This window comes from Enhydra lutris, unplaced genomic scaffold, assembly GCF_002288905.1.
Source record: "Enhydra lutris kenyoni isolate GAN:26980312 unplaced genomic scaffold, ASM228890v2 scaffoldscaffold3, whole genome shotgun sequence".
NCBI lineage: Eukaryota > Metazoa > Chordata > Mammalia > Carnivora > Mustelidae > Enhydra > Enhydra lutris.
Genome location: NW_019154087.1, coordinates 27,402,270 through 27,427,561, shown reverse-complemented (window position 1 = coordinate 27,427,561; position 25,292 = coordinate 27,402,270). Strand labels below are relative to the sequence as shown.

General features: G+C 40.0%; 1 protein-coding gene across 1 annotated transcript in view; it reads right to left on the bottom strand.

Annotated features, from left to right (window-relative positions):
• Positions 1–360: 360 nt before the first annotated feature.
• LOC111154592 (mannosidase beta) overlaps positions 361–25,292 on the bottom strand; it is a 122,154-nt gene continuing 97,222 nt past the window's right edge. The window contains exons 13-17 of the mRNA XM_022514262.1: positions 22,993–23,157; positions 9,208–9,352; positions 4,898–5,040; positions 3,769–4,026; positions 361–1,256 (exon numbers count right to left, since the gene is read on the bottom strand). Of these exons, the coding sequence (XP_022369970.1) occupies positions 1,032–1,256; positions 3,769–4,026; positions 4,898–5,040; positions 9,208–9,352; positions 22,993–23,157 (936 nt within the window). The 3' untranslated portion in view covers positions 361–1,031. The remainder of the gene's footprint in view (positions 1,257–3,768; positions 4,027–4,897; positions 5,041–9,207; positions 9,353–22,992; positions 23,158–25,292) is intronic.

The following is a 25,292-nucleotide window of genomic DNA, read 5'->3' as shown; positions in this document are numbered from 1 at the left end:
CAACAAATATAAATCTAATTCACAGCTTTTGAATTGGGAAGTTCACTGGATTTTGCCACATCTACAACTCACACATAACTACGGGTAACAACTTATGTTAGGACACTCAAGAATCTTCAGAGTGACCACAGAGATGTCCATTTCAATGTGAGCTTATTTTTCAAAGGAGGATCACTCTAAATAGACTTTGAAAAAAGCTGTTATTGTCAAAACAATTTTTTTGAGAGAGAGAGAGAGATGTGGGGAAGGGCAGAAGGAGAGGGAGAGAGAGAATCCTAAGCAGGCTTCACACCCAGTGGAGAGCCTGACTCAGGGCTCAGTCCCACAACCCTAAGATCATGACCTGAGCCGAAATCAAGAGTCAGATGCTTAACAGACTAAGCCACCCAGGTGCCCCAGTCAAAATGATACTTTGTAACAAAACCCACAAATGAAAAGAGAATCCTATCCAAAAAAGTAATCAAATGGCAACAATCAACTCCCCAAACTTTCTGACAACCAATATGGCTACTATCCAGAAATCTCTATTGTGCCAGCTGAACCTCCATTTCCTCAGGGAGTAATAACAAAGCAGCTTCATTTTGATTACTCACTATTTTTCAGGGCTAACTATGAGAGGCTTATATAAACCTCACAGCCTTCCAATTTGGCTCCACAGATACTGCAGTTGTCATGTTCCTGTGATTCCCTGACAGGACTTTATGAGTGGACTTCCTTTTCTGGGTAGGAAGAGTGGTTGGGTTATAACTGGGTCACATGGTGCCAGAGCTGTAGGGGGACGGCTAAAATCACAGGCCTGGCACAGGCTGAAGAACGCTGAACCACGGCCTTGCTGGAGGATATCACCTGAGTAAACAACCTTCCCTGACAGAACGCACTGGACAAACTCTTCAGAGTCATGAATCAGACAGGTGGAGGCAGGCAGACACACTTCCCAGCCTCCTCAACTTGTCTCTGGGTGTCTTCAGCTCCAGACGGTGCCTTAGAAAGGCTTTATTCCAGGGTCCGCTAAAAATACCACCTGCAACCCCTCAGTAAATATCCATCAGGGAAGTCACACGAAGAGACTGCTCCAGTTCACTCTTGCTGGTGGGTTTCCAAGGGTAAAATAACACAGTCCGTGTCTCTTCAGTCATGAGGAAACCATTGTCACTGAATCTCCCAGGGATGCTTCCTACATCTAACCAAACAAAAGGAGCAATAGCAGAGGTTTCCAGATCAAAAGCGAATGTGTCACCTTGCTGAGAGATGATGGCCTGAAAGAAAAAGATAAATTAAGTGAACGATGAGGGGAGACCTATCTATTCTACCCACAATGCCTATCAGAATGTGTATGTGGGCCAACAAGGAGTGTGTCTCTTACAGCTTTGGCTCCGCTGTCAAAGTCTCATACTCCGTGCACTGTGTCTGATACCAAAAAACAGAGGACATTTATTTGAGGCTGTGGAAAATTACCAAATGGTAATCTCCAGTTAAGTGTAAAATATGTCAGTCTCTAATGATTAAGGAGAATATTTCATAAGAAGCTCAAAGCTTTGTATCTCTCACAGCTTCTCTCAGGGGACCAAGAAAGGAACATGTTGGCATAAGGGCCGGGAAGTTTCAATGACTTTCTCAGGATGTATGGTGGAGTTAGCACCACCAGGAAGCTTGTTCTAGAAAGATCCAGCAATCTAGACAGCTGCCTGCCAGGCATTTACAAAAGCTCTACCGTTAGAGCCTCCTCTCTTTTGCTGCATAATACCAGAAAGTCACGTTATTAGCACTTTTAACATGTGCAAATCCCGCACAATATCAGCAAAGGCAAGTGCAATTTAAGTCCTGTCATTCACTAGCCAGTTAGTGCACACTGAGGAGAGGCTAGGTTGGGCGGTGCCCCAGAGGTTTGGGGTTTGTGAGGTTCTCTCAGCGCGAGCGAGCATGCTGCTGAGAGTGATCTGGTATTTAAAGCCTCGCCTGACACAAAAGGTGACCCCTCAACATGCAGACACGCCATACCGTAGGTGTGACGTTGGACGTGATGTGTGGCATAGAGAATTCCAAGGTGCGATTTTTACTGTGTGTAATTTTGGACTTACACATCATGCGGGGTTCTGAGTTATAAACAAAAAAAACGTAACTTTGGAGGAAACAGCACAGACACTTCATAAGGCGTATCAGGTATCTCTTTGGTGTTTCAGAGATGCCAATCTGAAGCTAGATGTTAAATTCCCAAACCATGCCGCCCAGAGGTTCAGTGAAGACCCTACGGCAGTCACAGGCATGCAATTCCCACGGCTGGCCCCAGTCCCCCTGCAAGGCTGCCAGGGAGGCCTCGGCCACTGCGGCTCCCCAGCCAAAGCCAGAAGGGGCACTGGGGCCTGCTTCCTCTTACTGCCTGCTTCCCATCTGAAGTCTCATCTCTGTATAGGACTGCAGAGTCCAGGGTCAGGCTTGTAGCCTGGCTTCAGGGAGGTGTGGTAAACAACTTCCCCGCATCCTGCTGGGGAGAACACACCTGAGTGTCTGGCCTATGGTAAGCCTGCAGAAAACGTTAACTATTATTACTATTATTAGATCCCTCTGGAAGGGCAAGTCTCACTGAAATCCAAATGAGGCAGGACAAGGGAACAAGTCCCACTTCTCTCCCACAACCCACTCATCCTAAGGTAATGAAGGCCTGGTTTAGGAAAGAGAAAAAGATTTCAAAATCCTAAGTGTGGAGCCCGCAAATTGAACTGCTACAGAGTTTTTTGGTTTAATTGTTGTTGTTATTTTTCTGGAAAGAAGGTGTGTGATTGTACGGCATTCCCTTCACAGCTGCTCCACATCAGCTGCTACAGATGACTTATATTTCATTATGTGACTATTTCACTATTAATTAGAAAGATATGATTTCACTTCAAGGACTGAGTTTTCATATGGTTATTTCTAAGTAAACACACACACACACACACAAAAAACCCTGTCACTTAAGCATTCTCAATGACTTATAGGTCTAAAACAAATGTAACTTTCATTAAACATAGAGAATAAAACATCCAATCACATGTGTAGGGGAAAGGGTAGGAGAGATTTTCAACCAACTAGACAGATTCCACATTCTCCAGCTGCACAAATTTTATAACAACACATCTTGGTTATTCCATTTTTTTCTTGGCAATTACAGATTTGATGATTAAGCTACTTGGAAGCAATAAATCAAAGAGAATAGAGGGATATTTTTTAAAATTTCCTTAGTTTTAAGGACTTTCCTTAAATTTAAATTTTTAATTTAAAAATTTAAATTTTTTTTAAATTTCCTTAAATTTAAATCTTTAAACTTAAAATTTTCTTAAATCTCCTAAATTAAAGGATTGTCCTTAAGCCCTCCAAGTCAGAGTGCTTCTGATGGGGATTCCTGGTCCCCCCTCTACTCAGGTTTGCTGGCTTGTCAGGGTGGCACATGATACTTCAGGGATGAAGCAGGAAAGCCTGGGGACAGAGCCTGGGACATGGTGCAGGAGCAGTTAGCGGCGATGACTCATGCAGCCTTTTCCTGTTGTGCTCAAGCCCACTTCGGAGGGGCCAAGGGCTAGTGGAAGTGGCAGGAACCCTAAACTCGGACAAACACTGAATTAGAAAAAAAAGTCATTTGGTCTTTGCTTCTAGTGGGAAGAGACGAACATTCAAGTCTCAGGTAAACTCAGTATCAAGGGGAAATTCTGCAGAATGCAGGAGGCCATGTGCTTCGCTTGGGAGTGGGAAAGGTCGCCAAGGCAATGGGGACCCCAGGCTGCTGGTACTTACAGTGATGTACGCCTTGCGCAGCCCCACGCTCTCACTCAGTGAAGACAGGAAGTGATAGTTGGTTGGGCTCCCAAGTTGGCTGTCAGTTGAAAGGTAAAAGGAAACCACACAGCTTTGCCGGGTACAATTCCCACAATTCTCCAACAATACAGGCACCGGCTCCTTATAGAGGAGAACGGCCTTCCCTGCTTTCAGGACAAAATGGTCAGTCTCAGAGGAGCACACCGGCTCCAGGGAACTCCACGTGTGGACTTTCACCTGGGAGAAACAAGACAGGGCAAAAACAAACATTCTTGGTTTAGTTTTGTTTTGTTTTTAAGAGAATAATAGATGAAAGTCAGAATAGCAGAACTAGTTAAGAGCCTATGAATCCTGGGTTTAACCCCAGCCCCACTTAGTCCTAGAGCTCATAACAGAGCAAGTTCCTCAACTTCTCAAAGGCTCTTCTTTTTCACATGTAAAACGAGATTAAGAACAGCACCAACTTCACTGGCTGACGTGAGATTTAAATAAAGTAATCTGTGGAAGACACAGGACCTGGTGCGCTGTCAGGAGTCCATAACCGTGACCTATCTTCGGTGTCCTCCAAACTGCAGCCGCCTGAGACTCTGAGTTTCTACCCTCTCTTTTTGCCCGACATTGTTTTAAATACAGGAGTATTCTTCCATATACGTTCGGAATTCTTTTACAGATTTTCACTTTAATAAGCCATTTGTAAGGATTCCTTTCCGTCAAGTTTAGGCTATTTCCAGCTTCTTGTGATTATATGACTTTATATTATAGTGGCACTTTACAGTTTATAATTTGCTTTCATCTAATTATTTTACTCACTGCCCATCGAAATCCTTCAGGATTGCCTGATGAGGGAAAATATGATATTCACAGATGAGGAAACTGAATCACCAAGGCATTAAGCCTTAAGGTCATGGGATAAACGGCAGAGTTTTACCCTGAAGGTACAGGTATTCTGAGTCCAAGGACAGCCCCTTTCCTGCAACAGGCACTAGAAACATTTTGATACAAATCAATTTCTCTTTTCTTTTTCCCAGAAGAAATATAACCAATAACTAAAGAATTATGAGCAAAATCTCTCCCTCTGGCTTAGAAAAAAAAACTCCAAGCAACTTACAGTGAGCTTCGCCTTACAGTCAGAGTGAAGGTCTGACACACCATAGATGAAAAACACGTCTTGATCCTCAAATCCCACAGGCAACAGTGGAGCGAAGAAATGCCGAGCAAAGTAATGAAGCATCTTCCACTTTCCTCCATACTCTAGAAACAGGCAAGTTAAGAGATGGGCAGGGTCAAGCAGGCAGGGTCATCTCGCCCACGGTCCAGCTGTCTGACTTGTCACGATTCCAGGGACAGAGCATAGCAGAGAGACTCAACATTTCATTGAGGCCTTTTCCTCGAGGCGCCCTCACATCTCGGTGAGGTGAGCATTCACATCTCCTTTACAATGAGGGAAGGGAAGCTCAAGTAGTAAATCAAACATGCCACAGGTAGGACTCTGAGCCCGACAGGACTCCTAGGCAGCACTTACTCATACATAATTCTGCTTCTGGGGCTCGATGTGCCAATATTCCTTTTTACTACATATGTATGAAGAGGGAAATCAGTACATGGCCATAAAAATATCACATATATTAGTAACTGGTTTTTTTAAATTTAATTTTATTTTTTCAGTGTTCCAAGATTCATTGTTTATGTACCACACCCAGTGGTCCATATATTAGTAGCTATAAGAAAATATTACAAGTGTTGGGCGCCTGGGTGGCTCAGTGGGTTAAGCCGCTGCCTTCGGCTCAGATCATGATCTCAGGGTCCTGGGATCGGGTCCCGCGTCGGGCTCTCTGCTCAGCAGGGAGCCTGCTTCTCTCTCTCTCTCTCTCTCTCTGCCTGCCTCTCTGTCTACTTGTGATCTCTCTCTGTCAAATAAATAAATAAAACCTTTAAAAAAAAAGAAAAAAGAAAATATTACAAGTGTATAAGATACCATAAATATTCACTTATAAGCGTTATAGAGAGGGGTGCCTGGGTGGCTTAGTTGGTTAAGCAACCAAGTCTTGATTGCAGCCCAGGTCATGACCTCAGGGTCATGAGATTGAGCTGTGTGTGTCCATGCTCAGCAGCTCAGTGCAGAATCTGCTGGAGACTCTCCCCTTCTTTTTTTCTTTGCCTCTCCCCTCTCCCATTCGCATGCACACTCTGTCTCAAATAAACAAATATAATCTTTTAAAATTTTTAAAAAAATAAGAGTTGTAGGAAACATAGTCAATAACATTGTAATAACTTTGTATGGTGACAGATGGTGACTACACTTATCATGGTGAGTATTTTGTAACATATAGAAATGTCGAATCACCGTATGGTACACCTAAAAAAAAAACCATAAACAAAACAGTTGGGAAAGAAAAATTTAAAAGATGACGGAAAGAGTTATTTAGAACTCAAAGTCTTCCTCTTCCCATAAGCACAAAAGGCTCTGAGTGAAATAAAACAACCATTATCATAAATGCTGCTGGCAAGTGCAGACTCGAGGAGAACATCCAAACAGATGATAATTAATGACAGTTGCTCAGATACAATTAGAAGCTGTCGAGAACCTATGAATTCTGTGCCCTGTTGGCAAGTCTAGGATGCTAAACCCCCAAACTAAAAAATATGTCACCATGCCTTATTTCAAAAAAGCTCTTTCCCACAAAGCACTGCATCACTGAACAACTTCCAGAGAGATGGTGGGGAGGGAGAGTGGGAGGAAGGGGTGGGGGATGGGGAGTATCATATCCAGAATTCAGTGTAAGCTGTTGAGATGGAGAAATGTGGTTTGAAGTTCAGATGGAACCAACTTCTTCAGGTTTTCCAAAATTTCAACTCTCAGCACTTCAACTGCAACTCTTAATATTTCCCCTTAAAAACAAGAAGCGGGGAGGGGTGGAGAGGCCTTCCATATTAGACCTGTAGAATGAACTCACACTTACAACACTGACCTTGAACAACGCGGGTTTAGGGGCACCAAACCCTGAGCAGTCAAAAATCTGCATATATAAAAAATAATAATATAATAAAAATTAAAAAATTAAAAAATAGGTTTTAAAAATCTGCATATACATTTTTGACTCCCCCAGAACTTAACTACTAATAGCTTACTGCTGACCATGCCTTACTGATAACGTAAGTGGTCAATTAACACGTATTTTGTACATTATATGTATTATATACTGTATTCTCACCATAAAGCAAGCTAGAGAAAAGAAAATGTTATTAAGGACATCAGAAGGAAGACAAAATACATTTACAGTACTGTACTGTCTTTACCCAAAAAATCTGCATCCTCTTGGACATGCACAGTTCAACCTCATGTTGTTCAAACATTAACTGTATTTGGAAAGTTTTCTCATAAACGGAAGATGGCTCAGACCTGAGGTAACTTAGAGATGCTTGCATGTGATATCCATTACAGAAGAGATTTCACATGCATGGTTCCAACTTCACGGCCACACGCAGAACACAAGAGAACAGCAATTGAAGCACAAGGTCTCACTGGGCCAGACACTAGTTAGTCATCAGGGACAAAGTATGGCTACCAATTTAACATCCTGCAGTTAGCTGAAGATGTTCTGTGATTTCTGGCTTTTCTATTAGCTCTCAACCTGTCCAAGTTTGTGACCCAAGCAAAATGAAATGCCCAGGAGGATTTCTGTATTTGCAAAATTGTAACTAAAAATGATATTAGTTTTTTAAAAGGAAATATATAAGAATCTAGAGATTCCAAGCAGCTATGATCCCTTTAAAGGATCACATTCCCCCACCCCCACCTGTATATTAAAGGATCCCCTTTTCAGGTGATAAGAGGAGACACATTCGTTCCCCCACCCTCACTGGCACACACTAGACGCACCAGATTCATTAAACCAACGAAGTAGAGTTAAACAGAGGCCATGAGGCTGCCCAGAGCAGGAGCAGACATAGCATATCATGTCACACCTTCTCCTGGCACCTGTTTTCTGTAACAGGTACAAGAAGATGGTGAACCTCTCCATGGAGGCATTGTCCTGCTAGACTTTAGAAAACAAATTCTTGCTCTGCCATCACAACTTCTGTTTCTGGCTTTACTCGCCCTTTCTCTTTTTTAAGATTTTATTTATTTGGCAGAGAGAGACAGCGAGAGAGGGAACACAAGCAGAGGGAGTAGGGGAGGGAGAAGCAGGCTTCCTGCTGAGCAGTGAGCCTGATGCTGGGCTCCATCCCAGGACCCTGGGATCATGACCTGAGCCAAAGGCAGACGCTTACCCACCGAGCCACCCAGGCGCCCTACTCACTCTTTCTAAAAAACTCATTAAAATAATCTGCAGTACAGTCATTTAAGGTGAGATCAACAAAGACTAGGCTCTCCCAGTTCTTGAACCAAACTCTGCTTCAGGAGTCCACAACCTCATCCACATATAAGAAGGCAGGGTCAGAGTCCAAGCGTCTCTGAACAATATCTCTTTGTCCAGTTTTAAGCATCCCAGGAAGGCTACTCTCCCCAGTCTAGAGCTGATTCTCATTCAATACTCTTTTATCTGGCTGGTGCTGATAAACAGTTTGGTCGGAGAAACTTGATCAACACTCCGACTTACCACAAGAGATGATTCAGCACACTGATCAAAGCACGTGGGTAATGGACTCCTTTGGATCTGTGTTCACAGCTGGTTTAAGAGCCTGACCCAGCAAAGGGGCTTTTTTACTATGTGACCTTGCCTCACTTTTGCCCCCAAATTCTTGTGTACATTATTAACTGAACTTTGCTTCAAACCACGACTAGTGAACATCAGAGATTCATCATTACTCCTTAATTTTTAAAAATATATCAAAATAGAATAATTCAAATTGCCGGTACCATGCCAGTCATCTCTCTGTTGCCAACTGATGGAACTGATAACCCTTCCCACGTAAATTTCTGACTCCACATGTTTTGCCTGAGAGATAAACAGGGCAAAAATAAAGATGGCCTTATGAACCTAAAAGGGAATCCGGAAAAAGGACATTTTAACACTCGGCTGGGCCAGCATTCCACTTGGCTGAATTCTTCTTCTAAACAGAGGAAGAGAGGCTTAAGTAAATGCCTCTTTTGCCTGGAAATTCCTCCTAATTAAATTCAAAATTATAAGCAATAATTATAAGACACGTGGCTGAGATCTTCATGCATCTACACCCTACGTTAGCCGGCTTTTGTGACTCTGCACAGCCCACAACTCCAACAAGGCAGCCTCCAAGGCTCCTGGAGAGACCAGGAGGCGGTGTGGCCGCAGTTCACCAGCTGTGGGAGGAACCTCTCCACTTATGTGCCAGAGTCTACTCAGGTTAGTCTGATCCTCAGGCCCCGGGCTTTCTCAGCCGCCTCTCTGCCCTGGAGTCGCTTTCTCTCAGGGACACAAAGAATGCAGCAACACTTACCTAGAGAAGCCCAGGAAGGAGCCTGCCAGATGTCATTCAGCTGCCAATAAAGGGCCCCCATGGTGTAGCCTTGCCCATCCACTATCTCGCTGCGACTGCGGCGGTAGAATTCAGTCTCTATTTTGACACACTGGGCCTGCGTCACCTGATTAAGAGGGAAACATCGAAGCACACAAGGTATTGTTAGGCTTAAGTGTCCACGTCTGAGAAAATGGCAGGTTTGAGGTGTTTTTTAAAGCAGGTTGGATAAATTAGGGACTCTGATCAACATTATGTCTACCATTATCATACTAGGTCTGGAGCTAGCCCCTCAGCATAACAGAAGGGTTGTCTATAATAGCTGATTTGTTTGGGAGTCTTAGTGTTCTGTTTATCAAGGAAACAGGATGGTATGAAAGGTTCCTTGCTAATGACAGTATAGGCAATGATGGAAAACAGACTATTATTCCAGAATAAATGGTAGATGTAGTCAAACACTAATCTTTTTTTTTAGTGATGGGTTTTACAAATATATTCATAGCTACTAAAGAAAAAAGTTTTATTGGAAAAAAGTTCTACAGGAAAAATAACATTATTTTAAGTCTGATACTATCTAGTCCCTAGCCCCTTTTTTCTACTCAAGCAATTTTGTCCTTATATCATGACTTTTGATAATCGTAAATTTTTTTTTTAAAGATTTTTGTTCATTTGTCAGAGAGAGAGATAGTGAGAGAGGGAACCCCAGCAGGGGTAGTGGGAGAGGGAGAAGCAGACACCCTGCTGAGCAGGGAGCCCGATGTGGGGCTCGATCCCAGGACCCCGGGATCATGACCTGAGCCGAAGGCAGACACTTAACCGACTGAGCCACCCAGGCACCCTGATAATCGTAAAATTTTTTATGAATGTAACTCCTTCATTACAGCAGAACAGACGGTAAATTGTAGCAATGAGACACATGAATTTAGTTCGCACTGAAGAACTTCATAGAGGACTCTTAATTATTGGCAACATCATTGAAATATCACCCTTTCATTGCTGCTATTATCACATGATTTTTAAAAGAGTTTACTTTTTTATTTTGGAGAATGTGAGCCAGAGGGGAGGGGCAGAGGAAAGAGTCCGTCCCAAGCAGACTCTGAACGGAGTGCAGAGCCCGACGCAGGGCTCAATCCCGCTAACTTTAGATCAGGACCTGGGCTGAAACCAAGAGTGGGAGGCCCCACCGACTACACCACCACCCAGGCGCCCCTGTTATCCTATGCCTTTAACTTAGAGTTGTAGTAGGGGAGGCTCACGAGTGAGAGGTTCTCAGGCTGGTCTGGAGAAGTCACCAAGGAGACCTTGCAGAGATGGTCAGAGCTGCAAGGACTCCTCGCTAGAGTGAGGCCTGGATTTTCAGAGGAAGGAAAAGAAGGATGCAGATAAGGTTTCTAGAAGACTAAGCCCAGACACTTCCTAAAAGCTGGAAGTGCTCAGGTAAAGGTAGAACCTTTAAACAGAGTTAGGCTAGCTAGGGAGAAAGTCCTAAGTGAAGATATGACTTACTTATATTAGGTGGTGCCATAAAATTCCAGAAGGGTGAAGCAAGAAGAAATCATGGTCATTCAATAAAGATCTAATAAGTACCTATAGAATGTGTTACATGCTGGTATGGTCCACCCCTCTCCCAGCAGAAAAGATATAAGCGCACCCTCATGGAGCTTACTGGCTTGTGTAGAAGACAGGACTTCATCAGAGAGTCACGCAAATGAATGTAAACTCTAAACAGTAATAAGTGCTAAGAAGGAGGGGTGAGTAATGTTAGGAGTGTGGATCGTGGGGGAAGCAGGCCTAGCTGAGGAACGACAACTGGCCTCAAAGAAGAGGAAAGAGAAAAAGAGAGAGGGCAGAACCCGGCAGCCAGACTGGACATGTGCGTTGAGCAGAGAAAACTCAAGTGAAGAACTGAAAGGCACAGAGAGCCAGGAGCAGTGGGAGGGAGGCCAGTAAGATGCAGGGATCAGACCCGGGAAGGTTCTGGTGTGTGTCCTAGAGGCCACCGTAAGCTCAAGGGGTGAAATGACCAGATTCGCTTTCCCAAAGAAGATGCTGCTGACCAAACGGAGAAACAGGGGTGTGGTGGGGGTGGGGGTTTACAGTGGGTTTAGGGCGACCCTTCAGAAAGCTATGAAAACCACCGCAGCAAGAGATGATACCAGCTGTGAGCAGATAAAGAAATGTCCTCATTCAGGAACCAGACCACTGGGACCACAGCAACGAGAATAGCGAATACACTCTAAAGAAAGTAAGAATCTCACAGACGGAGTGGCAACGGTGCCAACTGAAAATGACCACAGGATACACTTGGCATATATTAGTCCGACACTAAGTCAGAGGGAATGAAACAGAAAAACAGACCTGTGAAATCTGATGTGTTAGTCAAGCCAATCTGCAATTATACTCAGAAATCTCTAGCCAAGTTCCTTGTAAAAATACCAATCTTGTCCAAACTAAAAGAGAGAGAGAGAGAGAGATTTATTTACTTCTAGGCCTAGATAGGTAGGCACAGAGAAATTAAGTCCCTTAGTAAGCATTCACATATGTTGAGTTATGGTACAAAATCAGTGTTGTGGAGCAACTTCTAGAAAATTCAGTGAAGATGAAGCAGGCCCAAAGTGGAAATCTCAGTAGGAACAGAATCTAGAATCCTAGAATCTTCTAGGACACCATCATCCATGCCCACTAGAGATCTTTACCTTACATCAGCATGGAAAGTAACCTTTACAGTTGTTTAAAAGATCTGATCTCTGAACTCATTTATATCATCCTGAGCCTTCATAGAACGCCCCACAAACCAAGCTAAATTTGGCCTATGGGCACAAAATCAAGCCAACGATAGTCTCTGCCTCCACAGCACACATATCCACGACCTTGAACAAGAAGAAATCTCAGTTCTCATCCAGAGATTCCTGAAAAACAACCACTGCTTTATAGACTGTGTGTGGAGCAATCATGAGAGGAGAAGCTGAGAAGTCCCCATCGGACTGGTGAGTAATCACAGGAGGAGAGGAATTCTAGTCATCAAACATTCCAGAAACTGTGGGTCCAGCCGTGACAAGCTGAGCACAGGCATTCAATGGTAACCACTATGGACAATCCACTTTAGGTGCCAGCCCACAATCCTGGAACTCCCCGTACCTGAAGTATCCCCGAAATGTAGGCCATTCCTGATATACCAAAGAAGCCAAACAACCTGCCACATTCTGTTATTACCCCCAGAGACTTGGTTCACTGTTAACTCATAAGTGGTATGGAAGGACAGGTGTCATTCATAAAGTCTGGGACTAGAATCACTTTCCTTGGATCCACATTTATAAAGTAGGGTGAATCGGAAAAAAGTAACCTCTGTTCTGAGGTGGGAACAAAATACCAGTGTTTATCAGAGTAGGAAATAAAATTATCTCTTTCAGGCAGAAATGAAAATGGACAAAGCCATACTCTATTAAACAGTCATGCTTCTGCTTAGCTGGATCTAATCCAGAAGACAACTATATATTTTACTGATAGCCTTGGTAGAGGTGACTGCATTTTCTTTTTCTTCATTTAAGCTTCTTTTCAGGAGAAAAAAAAAAATCTCACGAACATCAAATTATTTATATTGCTCCAAATTCTTTTCCAATCTTTGTGAACACATATTGTAGCATATACATTTAGTGTTCTGTTCTCTCTTAGTTTTGACATGTATACATTTCCATGCCCTGGCACTTCCTAGCATCTCTGTGCTTTAAATGGTTACACAGTTATTACCACAGTGTGATTCATCATTCTCCAATTATTAGGCACTTGAATGGTTTCCAGTTTTTTCTTTCAATGCAAGAACTAAAAACATTATATGTTCTTGTGTTGCTTCTTTTGGTAATAATAGATGACAAACATTAAACTCCTTGCTGCATAATGCTATATTAGGTTCTAATCAAGAGGCTGCTATAAATTGGTGATCTCCAGGCTGAACTTTGCCCCATACAGATTTTAACTGGCCCCCAGAGGTAGGTAGTTTTTTGGTTTCTTGTTTTTTGGGTTTTTTTTAGGTGGGTTTTTTGTCTCTTTATTTTTTTTTTTAGCTTTTTTTTTTTTTTTTAAAGATTTCACTTATCTATCTGACAGAGAGAGATCACAAGTAGACAGAGAGGCAGGCAGAGAGAGAGAGGGAAGCAGGCTCCCCGCTGAGCAGAGAGCCTGATGCGGGACTTGATCCCAGGACCCTGAGATCATGACCTGAGCCGAAGGCAGCGGCCTAACCCACTGAGCCACCCAGGCGCCCCTTTTGTCTCTTTATTGTTTGAATGTTGCTTAATGTCTTAAGTCAGGGCCTATAGTTCGGTTTTGTCACAATTCCCAATAACCATACTCCTATCCACTTAAATTACCTTCCTAGCCCACACAAACATTTGAGTTTTAAGTCTCTATTTCAATTTTCAGAACTACTTGCAAGATATCTTTATTTTTGTATATCTGTTCTAACAATCTCACTGTAATTTATCTTTTCTGGTTTAATAGGTAAGTATTAATAATCTTTTAGAATTTTTGAACTTATTTTTTTTTACATGCATACAGGATTCCTACCCCTTGCTAGCAATGAAAGGAAAAGGACACGAGGCAAGCCCTAACTAGGAACTTGTCATAGCTGAACTTAGTGGGAAGGAGGATAATCAAGGCTCTTTGAGCACTCCAGGCTCCAGCACAGTGCAGCATACTCCACAGACAAATGGTGCCATGCCAATATCATGGATCTGGGTTTACCCAAGCCAGTAGGTGCAGGTTAGGGCTAATGAATGATGCCTTTGTTCATAAAAATGCAGAAGGTCACTGCCCACTATCCTCCTTAAAGGGATGTTGTAGAACCCCATTTCCCTGGAAAATCTCTGCAACTGCCTCTTTCCCTTTAAAAATTGTACCTGTATTTATACACTCATGCATCCTTCCCTAAAGAGGACAATCTTTACATATAAGAAGAATAAATGCTTAGTCATTTCCTAGGCTACTAAGTCCCACTGTTAGCAGACAAATCTTATTTTAGTTTCAAAAAAGTCTATTTTCAGCAGCTTGCTTGATTACACTTATGATATCAGTCTCCTTGGAGAAACAGATGGTAGGGTAAAAAGAAATTGGACCAGGATACCAAGACCTAGGTTCCAATTCCAGTTTTGCCACTGTGATGGAGATTGATAGCTGTTTACAAAAACCTACCATCCCTGTCCTCCAGAGTCACAGAGCTATAGGTGGGCTACATTCTCCAGAATCACACCCCTGACCCTTGGAACTAGGCATAGCCATGTGACTAAGCCCTGCAGAGAGAATAATTTATATTATTTATTTACTTAAAATTATTCTGACAATAAGAATCTCCTAATAAAGCCATGTTTCAAACTGATAAAATTCATACCATACAATTCACCCTTGTGATATCCAATTCATTGGCTTTTAGTATAATCACAGGTTGTGTACTCTTACTCCTACCTAATTCCAGAATGTTACCATTCCAAAAGGAAACACCATACTGTACTAGTTAACAGCAACTCCTCATTCTCCCCTCTCCCCTGTATCCAGAAACCACTCATCTACTTTGTCTTTTTGGATTTGCCTATTCTGGACATTTCATGTTAAGCAGAATGAGATAATATACACCCTTTGTTACTGGTTTCCTTTACTCAGAATAATGTTTTTGAGGTTCATTCATGTTGTATTGTGTATTCATATTCCATTCCTTTCTATTGCTGAATAATATTTCATTGTATAGGTATGCCACATTTTGTTTATCCATTCATGAGTTGGTAAACATTTGGATTGCTTTAGCTTGTTGGCTATGAAAAATGCTATGAACATTTGTGCACAAGTTTTTGTGTGAACATGTTTTCAATATTCTCAAATATACCTAAAAGTAGAATTTCAGGGTTCTTTTTTTTTTTTTTTCTTAAGATTTTATTTATTTGACAGAGAGAGAGATCCTAAGTAGGTAGAGAGGCAGGCAGAGAGAGACGGGGAAGTAGGCTCCCCGCGAGCAGAAAGCCTGATGTGGGACTAGATCCCAGGACCCTGAGACCATGACCCGAGCCGAAGGGCAAGGCTTAACCCACTGAGCCACCCAGGCACCTGAATTTCAGGGTTCTATGGTAATTCTATGTTTAATTTTTTTTTTAAAGATTTTATTTATTTGTTTGACAGAGAGAGAGAGATCACAGGTAGGCAGAGAGAGGAGGACGCAGGCTCACCGCTGAGCAAAGAGCCCGATGCCGGGCTCGATCCCAGGACCCTGAGAACATGACCCGAGCTGAAGGCAGAGGCTTAACCCACTGAGCCACCCAGGTGCCCCTCTATGTTTAATTTTTTGAGAAAGGTGTAGGTAGTATCTCTTTGTGGGTTTTGATCTGTATTTCCCTAGTGACTAATGATGTTAAGGATATTTTCATGGTACTTATTGGTGATTTTCTTTGGAGAAATGATTACTCAAATCTTTGCCTGTTTTTTAATTGGGGTATCTTTTTCATTATTGAATTGTAAGAGTTTTTAAATATATTATGGACGTTAGATCCTTTTTACATATATGACTCAAAAGTTTTCTCCCATTCTGTGGATTATCCTTTCACTTTTGTTGACATATTGGCCTCTGACACATAGTTTCTAATTTTGATGAAGTTCAATTTGTCTATTTTTTCATTGGTTGCTTGCATGTCGTATCTAAGGAACTGTTGCCAAATCAAAATTCACAAAGATATACATCTACATTTTCTTCTAAGAGTTTTATGACTTTAGCACTAACAGTTAGATCTTTGGTTCATTTTAAGTTAATTCTTTTTTTTTTTTTAAAGATTTTATTTATTTATTTGACAGAGAGAGATCACAAGTAGACAGAGAGGCAGGCAGAGAGAGAGAGAGAGAGGGAAGCAGGCTCCCCGCTGAGTAGAGAGCCCGATGCGGGACTTGATCCCAGGACCCTGAGATCATGACCTGAGCCGAAGGCAGCGGCTCAACCCACTGAGCCACCCAGGCGCCCCTTACGTTAATTCTTATATATAGTACAAGGTAGGGGTCCAAATTCATTTTTTTTACATGTGGATATCCACTGTTCCAATACCATTTGTTCAAAGAACTATTTTTTTCCATTTTATTGTCTTGGCACCCTTGTAGATAATCAGTTGACCACAGACTTATGTGTTTATTTCTGGACTCCCAATTCTGTTCAGTCAATCTATACGTCTGGCCTTAGGTCAATACCACACTATCTTGATTACTGTAGGTTTGTAGTTAAGTTTTGAAAGTAGGATGTGGAACACTTCCAAATTTGTTTTTTTCCAGGTATTCTGACTATTCTGGGTGCCTTGCATTTCCATATGAATTTTAGAATCATTTTTCTCATTTCTCTGAAAATGGTAGTAGGAATTTTGATAGGGATTATGTTGAATCTGTGGATCACTTTGGGGAGTCCTGCCATCTTAATAGTATTAAGTATTCCAATCCATGTCTTTCCATTTCTTTAATTTCCCTCAATAATGTTTTATAATTTTCACAGTGCAAGTCCTGCATCTCTATATATAATATATAAAAAAATATATATAAATTATATATACATAAATTATATATATTTATATATTTTTATATATTCATATATATATAAATCTATTCTAAAATATTTTATTCTTTTTGATACTATTATAAATGTTATTATTTAGTTTCATTTTAAAATAGTTCATGCTTAGAATACAGCCGACATTTGTATATTGATCTTACAGCCTATAAAGTTGCTGAATTAACTTATTAGCTCTCACAGGCTTTTTACTTTTTTTTAAAGTAAATTTAATTTACTTTATTTATTTATTATAAATAAATAAATTATTTATTTGCCAGACAGCGCAAGTAGGCAGAGAGACAGGCAGAGAGAGAGAGGAGGAAGCAGGCTCCCTGCCGAGCAGAGAGCCCGATGCGAGGCTCTATCCCTGGACTCCAGGATCATGACCTGAACCGAAGGCAGAGGCCTCAACCCACTGAGCCACCCAGGCACCCTCTCACAGATTCTTAGGTGGACTTTTGAAGCTTTCCTATATATAAAATCATGTCATCTGCAAAGAGAAAGTGTTACTTCTTTCTTCCCAATTTCATGCCTTTTATGATTTCCTGGCCTAAATGTTTTGACTAGAATCTCCAATGCAATGTTGAATAGAAGTGGCAAGAGCAGGCACCTTTGTTTTTTTCCTGATCTTGGGAGAAAACTTTCTGTTTTTCACTATTCACAGTATGATATTGGCTATAGGTTCTTCACAGGTGCTCTTACCAGGTTGAGGAAGTCCCTTCTTGTCCTAGCTTGTCGAATTTTTTTTTTTTTAATCATGAAAGGGTACTATATTTTTTCTAATGCTTTTTCTTCATCTATTGAAATGATCATGTAATTATTTCTCCTTTAGTCTATTAATATGGTGTATTACACAGATTGACTTTGATATGTTGAACCAATCTTACATTCTGGGTAAATCCCACTTGATTATAATTTATAAACCTTTTTATATACTGCTGGGTTTGAATTATTAGTATTTTGTTGAAGATTTCTTTTTGTCTATATTCACAGAAGATAGTAGTCTCTGGTTTGCTTTTTTTAATATGTCTTTGTCTGCTTTTAGTATCAGAATAAAAATGGCTTCACAGAATGAGTTATGAAGTATTTTCCCCTCTTCTGTATTTTGGAAAGAATTTGTGAAAGATGGTGTTAATTCTTCTTTAAATATTTTTTAGAATTCACTAGTGAAGCCATCTTTGCAGAGGACAATTCTTTGATTACTAAACTCAATCTCTTTAGTTGTGATAGATCTACTTAGATTTTCTATTTCTTCTTGAGTCAGTTTTCATTGTTTGTGTCTTTCTATGAATTTGCCATTTCATCTAGGTTAAATGACTTATTGTTATACAATTGTTCACATATTTTCTAATCACCCTTTTCATTTATTTAAGGTCAAGAGTAGTGTTCCTTCTTTCATTCTTGATTTAGTAACTGGAATCTTCTTTTTTTTTTTTCTCTTGACCAGTCTAGCTACAGTTTTTTCAATTTCGTTGCCCAGTTCAAAGAACTAACTTTTTGGTTTTGTTGATTTTCTCTATTGTTCCAATGAGGCCTCTTTTAATGTGCCAAATTTCTGATGTCTGCTTTACTTAAGTGCTGCGAATTGATAAAATTCAACCTCAGTAGTTATAGAATTTCCCTTACCTCAAATGTGAAAGGATAAAATACTATAGTTTAAAAGGCAGAAACTTGCTCCATTCATTGCCTGAGAACTTGGAAAGAATACTTAACCTTTCTGAGCCCGTTTACTCAAACATAAAATTAAAACAGAAACACAGATGTCTGGAGATGTTGTCAGAATTACGTGAGAAGATATACAATGCATCTCGTGGCCCAGGGCCAGCCATTTGGTAGACACCCAAAGAATGCTGACTGTCTGCTTGACTGCTAAATTACATGTTGCATATAAATATAATACATTAGTGTGTAATGTACTCTATTAAAAATTCCCCTCCTTTACTCACCTCATCCATCTTAAGAGCTCAGCATAGACTGGATCTTCTATCAAATCTCGGTGCTGCTTACCAAACAAATAACCATTCCAAGGTAGCGAGTATCATCAACACCTAGGCCTACAACATAGTCTGTTTGTTGTTGTTGTGATCAAGTTACGTGCAACACAGGAAGATAAAATGGACCCCTAAAGAATATGTATCTCTTAAGGACATCCCCAAGTATCTAGCCTTCACTACATGTTTAATACATAGGTGAGGAATAAATGGAGGCACTAGAGGGAGCTATAAGCTAAGGGGTTAATAAAAATAGCCCAGCTTCCTCTTTAAGTGGCTAGTTAAGAGGCCATACTGGCAGATTAAATTGATCAAATTTAAATGTGTTAGTATAGACAGTCCTCAAACTAATCAGTGAGCCTGTGCAACCCAGCTTAATAGTGTGCCTAGGTAAGTAGGCTATCTGGAATACAATATAACAGGATAACGCAGGAGAATGAAAGGTGAGGCAAGATTATTTTGGAATTATTAGAAGAATTAAGGAAGTAAAAACCAAGAGGGATACTTTTGCTGTTATAAGATAAGGAAAAGACAGGAAAAGTTCGAAATGTGAGGAAACTTACTGCACCGCCTTCTCAGCCAAGATATTTCTGAAAGTTGCAAAAACTTGCCTTACAGAACATCTTTAAAAGTGGTACACAAACAGGTACTCTGTTCTTCAGAACAGTGTGACAGACAATAAGAAAAAGAAGAGAGGCTGGAGGCAGGAACAGAAAAAAGGGACCAAGGAAAAGTTTTATTTCTAATGCACATGTCAGAGATGATTGTTTAAAATCAAAGTAGTAAGGAGAAGAACATTTTACTTTAACATTTCCTGTCTGTATTTCCGTCAAGAAAATCCAACACTAAAAACGAACAAAAATCCTAATTCTGATTTTTTTTCATCTCAGATCCCATCTAGTACAACTGAAGTTCTAGGGTAGAACTAACACAGTCCAATTCCAAGCCAATGCCTGATAAGACACCAGTGCTAAACTATCAGATGAAAGCCATCACCAACAAAACCAGCAACAAATAATTCCACTTGTACCATCAGCTCCTAACTACATACCACTAATGCTAATGAGTTCAGAAAGAACAATTATTTTTGTGAGTGCTTTGTTTTGAGGAAATAGAATAAAGTAACAGTAATAAAATGAGCAGCTGGGAGGAGGGCAGCCAGCATGAAAAACAACAGCTGAAAAGGTTCCCACGTGTGCGCATATACATACACACAGGAATGAGGATCATCCTAGTTCATATATCAAAACTGAGGCATTTTGATAGAATATTGGCTATGAAAAGCTAATAAGATGAACTTCAACACTTTAAAAGGGACAGATATCAACTTTATCTTTTAATTTGCGTTCTGTGAGGTAAGTTCATAAATTATACATCACACTGGCAAAGCTTCCCTAACTGATAAGCTTATGGTTAAAACATTAAAATCTTCTTTATTAGTTTATCACCTTCTAAAAAAGAGTATTCTTTCGGCTTCCAGTTTTCTGCTTCAGCTTCCATCCAGATTTTTGTTTTTATATAGGAGAAAACTGATGTGAGTAGGCATGAGTTTAGATTAAAATTGGCATATTTTTAGGTGCTAAGATGTAAAAATTAAAATGTGATCATGTTTAACAAAAACTTTGAGTCTATTTCAGATCAACTCATATGACTGGGATTAGGCTCCTGCCTTCTCTCTCTGAACTTGAAACAATCATGGCAAAAACATCAGATAAATAAGCGGTGGCTTTAATAGTCTTACGCATGTGTAGTTCACAGGTTCATGAGATAAAAGTGGCAAATAAAGAGAGTAAATGGAAACATTAAGAAGAAAATATTACCTAAAATTCAGCTCAATAGTTTCTTACTTTAAATATATATTTAAATTTACCATATAACTCAGCAATTTCACGCATATATTTCAACTCAAAGGAAATGAAGATATGTACACAAAGATCTATATGCTAATATTCATGGTAGTATGATTCATAATGGTCAAAAACTGGTAATAATCCAAATGTGCACCAACAGATGAATAGATATGTGAAATATGGTACATCCATTACAACCGGATACTATTCAGCAAAAAAGAGGAATGAAGTACGTGTATTTGCTACAACATGGAAACACTTCAAAAACATTATGCTAGGTTAAAGAAGCCAGATGCAAAACATCACACATTGTAGTTACATGAAATATTGAGAAAAGTAAAATTTACACAGACAGAAAGCAGATTATTGTTTACCTGCAGCGGAAGGTGAGAAAGGAGAGTAACTGCAAATGGGCACAAGGGACCTTCTGGGGATGTGAGAAATGTTCTAAAATTGGGTTATGGTCACGGTTGCATTACTCAATAAATATTCTAAGAATCACTTAATTGTATACTTAAAATGAGTGAATCTTACAGCGTGTCAATTTTATCTCAATAGAGCTGTTTTAAAAATAATCCAGGGGCACCTGGGTGGCTCAGTCATTAAGCCTGCCTTCAGCTTAGGTCGTGACTCCAGGGTCCTGGGATCCAGCCCCATGTCAGGCTCCCAGCTCAGCAGGGAGCCCGCTTCTCCATCTCCCTCTGTCTCCCCTTGCTTGTGCCCTCCCATCTCTCTCTCTCAGATGAATAAATAGAATTAAAAAAAAAATCCAATAAGGTGATAAGGTGACATGCAGAGATTTTAAGTGTACACCTCAGTGAATTTTATCATGTGTATACACCCATGTACCAGCGCCCAGATCAAGACATAAGGCTTTTTTAGCACTCTGGAGAGTCTCCTAATACCCATGTCTAACCGTAATTCACTATCCCCTCCACAAGAGTGGTGATCACTAATTTGCTCTCCATCATCCTGATTCATTTTGTCTATAACGAAAACTTCAATGTTTCTTTTGCTCAACACAATGTTTGTGAGATTCATCCAAGTTGATGCTGATATCAGCAGTTCATTCTTTTGTACTGCTATGGAATATTCCATGACGTAAGTACACCGTAGTTTATAAATTCCTCTGTTAAAGAACATCTAGGCTGTTTTCAGTTTGGGGCTATTATGAATAAAGCTGGTATGAACGTTATTTTAGATGTCTGTTGGCAGACATATGTACTCATTTTTCTTGGGTACATAGCTTGGAGTAGAAATGCTGATTCGAAGAGGAAGCAAATGTTCAGCTTGGATAGAAAGTGCCATAAAATTTTCCAAAGTGGTTAAACAAATTTCTATTCCTACTAACAATGTCTACAAGTTTCAGCTGTCGCACATCATCACCAACAGTTGGCATTGTCAATCTATTTAATTTTAGGCATTGTGCTAAAAAGACATTGTGTACCTTGTAGTGTATACCCTAGGATGATTTTAATTTGCATTTCCTTGATTGAGAATGAAACTTAACACATTTTCACATATTTACCGAACACTGGGTATCTTCTTTAATGAAGTGCCTGTTCAAGGTTTTTGTCCATTTTTTAAAAGGTTATATCCTTTCCTTATTACTTGATAGAAGTTCTTTATTTTGAATACAAATCTTTTATCAGATACATGTTTTGCAGATACTACTGCCAATCTGTGGCTTGTCTCTGCTCTCTCTTAATGGTGTCTTAATTTACAAAAGTCTATAATTTAATGGAGTCCCAATTTATCATTATTTTCTTTCACAGTTAGTTCTTCTTATGTCCTGTTTAAGAACTCTTTGCCAAGGTTATAAAGTTGTTACCTTTCATAGTTGATTCCTTGATCACTGATCAAATTAATTTTTGTATGTAATTTTTGTATGTGGAGTCAAAGTTCACTTGTTTTCCTATAAAGATACCCACTTGATACTGTACTGTCTATTGGAAAAACTAACCTTTCTCACGGGGATTACGGTGGCAAATGGCCGTCAACCAAGTAACTATATCATCTGTAAGTCTGTTTCTGGACTCTACTGTGTTCCACTGTTCTATGTTATCCTTGGGGAAAGCTATTGTCTTAATCACTGACACTGTATGGTGATCGTGAGCTAGGGAACATGTTAATGCACAATTTGATATAGAACACTGTGAACTGTTTGTTCTCTGGAAGAGAGGCAAATGCCAAAAATTAACTATTTCAAGTACTACATGTCATCATTTATCTATTTTGAAGAAGATATGCTCCTCAATCAGTGAAATAAAATGCTTTATCATCACGTAAGGCTTACAGAGTCTATGGGATCCCTTGCGTTAACTGCAGGAACCTGCTGAACTCCAGGATGAAAATGCCTTACCTGAGTAAGGTATATGGTATCCTTGAACGCCTGTAATGGATCTGGGCTTTCCGGGAGTGTGAAGTGAAATTCAACCTGACGCAGCATTTCACTGTTACCATCTGCATGATGTTGTCGGTGAAGTGAAAATTTGCTGTTGTAAGACCAGTCCTCTTTAGATGAAACCTTTTGAGGAAAGAAGAGGTACAAATTGGGAAGTTAGGAGTGAAACTACTTTTCCACACACTTCTGACAAACTCAAAAAGTACTCTGCACAGAGAAAAGAGCTCAAGGTTTGCTCTGCGACTCTAATTTCACAGATGGTAGATGTTTTGTACTTATTATTGGTGAAAGAGTAGCCCTGTGCAAAGTTGAATCACAAAACCAGAATTTGGCACCTATACCTTCCCTTACTCAAACCTAGAAAGTTTCACTTTGGCATTTCTTTTTCTTTTTTTTTTTTTTTTAAAGATTTTATTTATTTATTTGACAGAGATCACAAGTAGGCAGAGAAGCAGGCAGAGAGAGAGGGGGAAGCAGGCTTCCTACAGAACAGAGAGCCTGATGCGGGGCTCGATGCCAGGACCCTGGGATCATGATCTGAGCCAAAGGCAGAGGCCTTTACCCACTGAGCCACTCAGGCACTCCTCACTTTGGCATTTCTATCAAAATTCTTATCTTATCAAAATATTATTCCTGTGTTTAGAACATTCATCGTGCTCATTTTTAAATGTCATTTTATCTATTCAAGTAAATAAATTGTCAAAAAAGAATAATGGACTGAAAACAGTAATCTGTTAAAACTGTCAATTCTTTGACAGGAATAAAATATGACTATTAAGACAGTAAATGCTTAGCACTTGCTTATTTGTTTCTCAATTACTACTAAATATATTTGATATATACAGATGTTTAATTTTGATATAGTTGAAGACAAAAAACCAAACAATGATACTCTTTCCCCCTAACAGTAAATCTTTTTTTAGAGCCAGGCACAATTTATGCGATCTGTCATCTCTTTAAGAAGCTATCATCAGGTCAAGGTAAAAACAAACAAACAAACAAAAATACCACACACATATTAGTAGTAACTTTTAGAGAAAAATAGACAATCATTCTGGCTTCTAGGTCTGTGATTTAATGCCATTTTAGCATTTGAAAAAGATATAAGAAAAACTGCTGTCTACACCTGAAAACATCAGTTTAATGCAGGTTATACAAAGGCTTTGAAAAACAATCTACCGCACACTCAGAAATCCCTAAAAATTAAAAATATTAATCCCTGTTCATAAAATATGACTTATAATTCCCTAGAATCATGCAAGGCACAGACCAATCACCTTAAAAGGAAAAAAACTACTCTTTATGAATTTATTTATAGTAAAATGTAAGTAGTGCACATTACTCATGTTTGATGTGAAAGTTTTTCCAAATTGTATGTATTTTCCAAAACTGGTATCACCAGACAGTTTAGAGAACACTAATTACTTCAATTACTTACTTAAAAGAGGTATTAGTATTTACAGTCATCTTGTACACATTTGAGATGTACACACCTTTACCAACAGCCTTCCTTTCCTTTTTAAAGCCTGAAACACATCTTCAGGCTTCTCAGCCTTGACTGGTAATGATATGAATGTATCCCATAACTGGTAAACTTGATCTTCTGTTATGTGGAAAGCTTTCTAACTTCTGATAGTCATGGTTTGAGAGTCTTATAAATTTCAGCTGTAAAAATATTATCAGTAGGAATTAGAAAGTGCCAGACAAGGCTCTAATTGTTTTAAGAATATTACCTCACTCAATCCTCATGACGAGTCTACAAGTCAGTACTATTATCACTGTTTTTTTAAAGATTTGATTTATTTATTTGACACACAGAGAGAGATCACAAGTAGGCAGAGAGGCAGGCAGAGAGAGAGGGAGAAGCAGGCTCCCTGCTGAGCAGAGAGCCCGATGCAGGGCTCGATCCCAGGATCATGAGATCATGACCTGGGATCATGACCTGAGCCGAAGGCAGAGACTTAACCCACTGAGCCACCTAGTCACCCCTGGCAGTTTAGAATTGAAATCCAAATCTGTATACTCCATAGCCCAAGCTTTTAATCACTATGCAATATTGATAATGGACTACTGAAAATATGATTGTTTTGGGTGCCTGGGTGGTTCAGTTGGTTAGGCCACTGCCTTCAGCTCAGGTCATGATCCCAGAGTCCTGGGATAGAGTCCCGCATCGGGCTCCCAGCTCCACAGGGAGTCTGTTTCTCCCTCTGACCTTTTCCCCTCTCATGCTCTCTCTCTCTCTCAAATAAATAAATAAA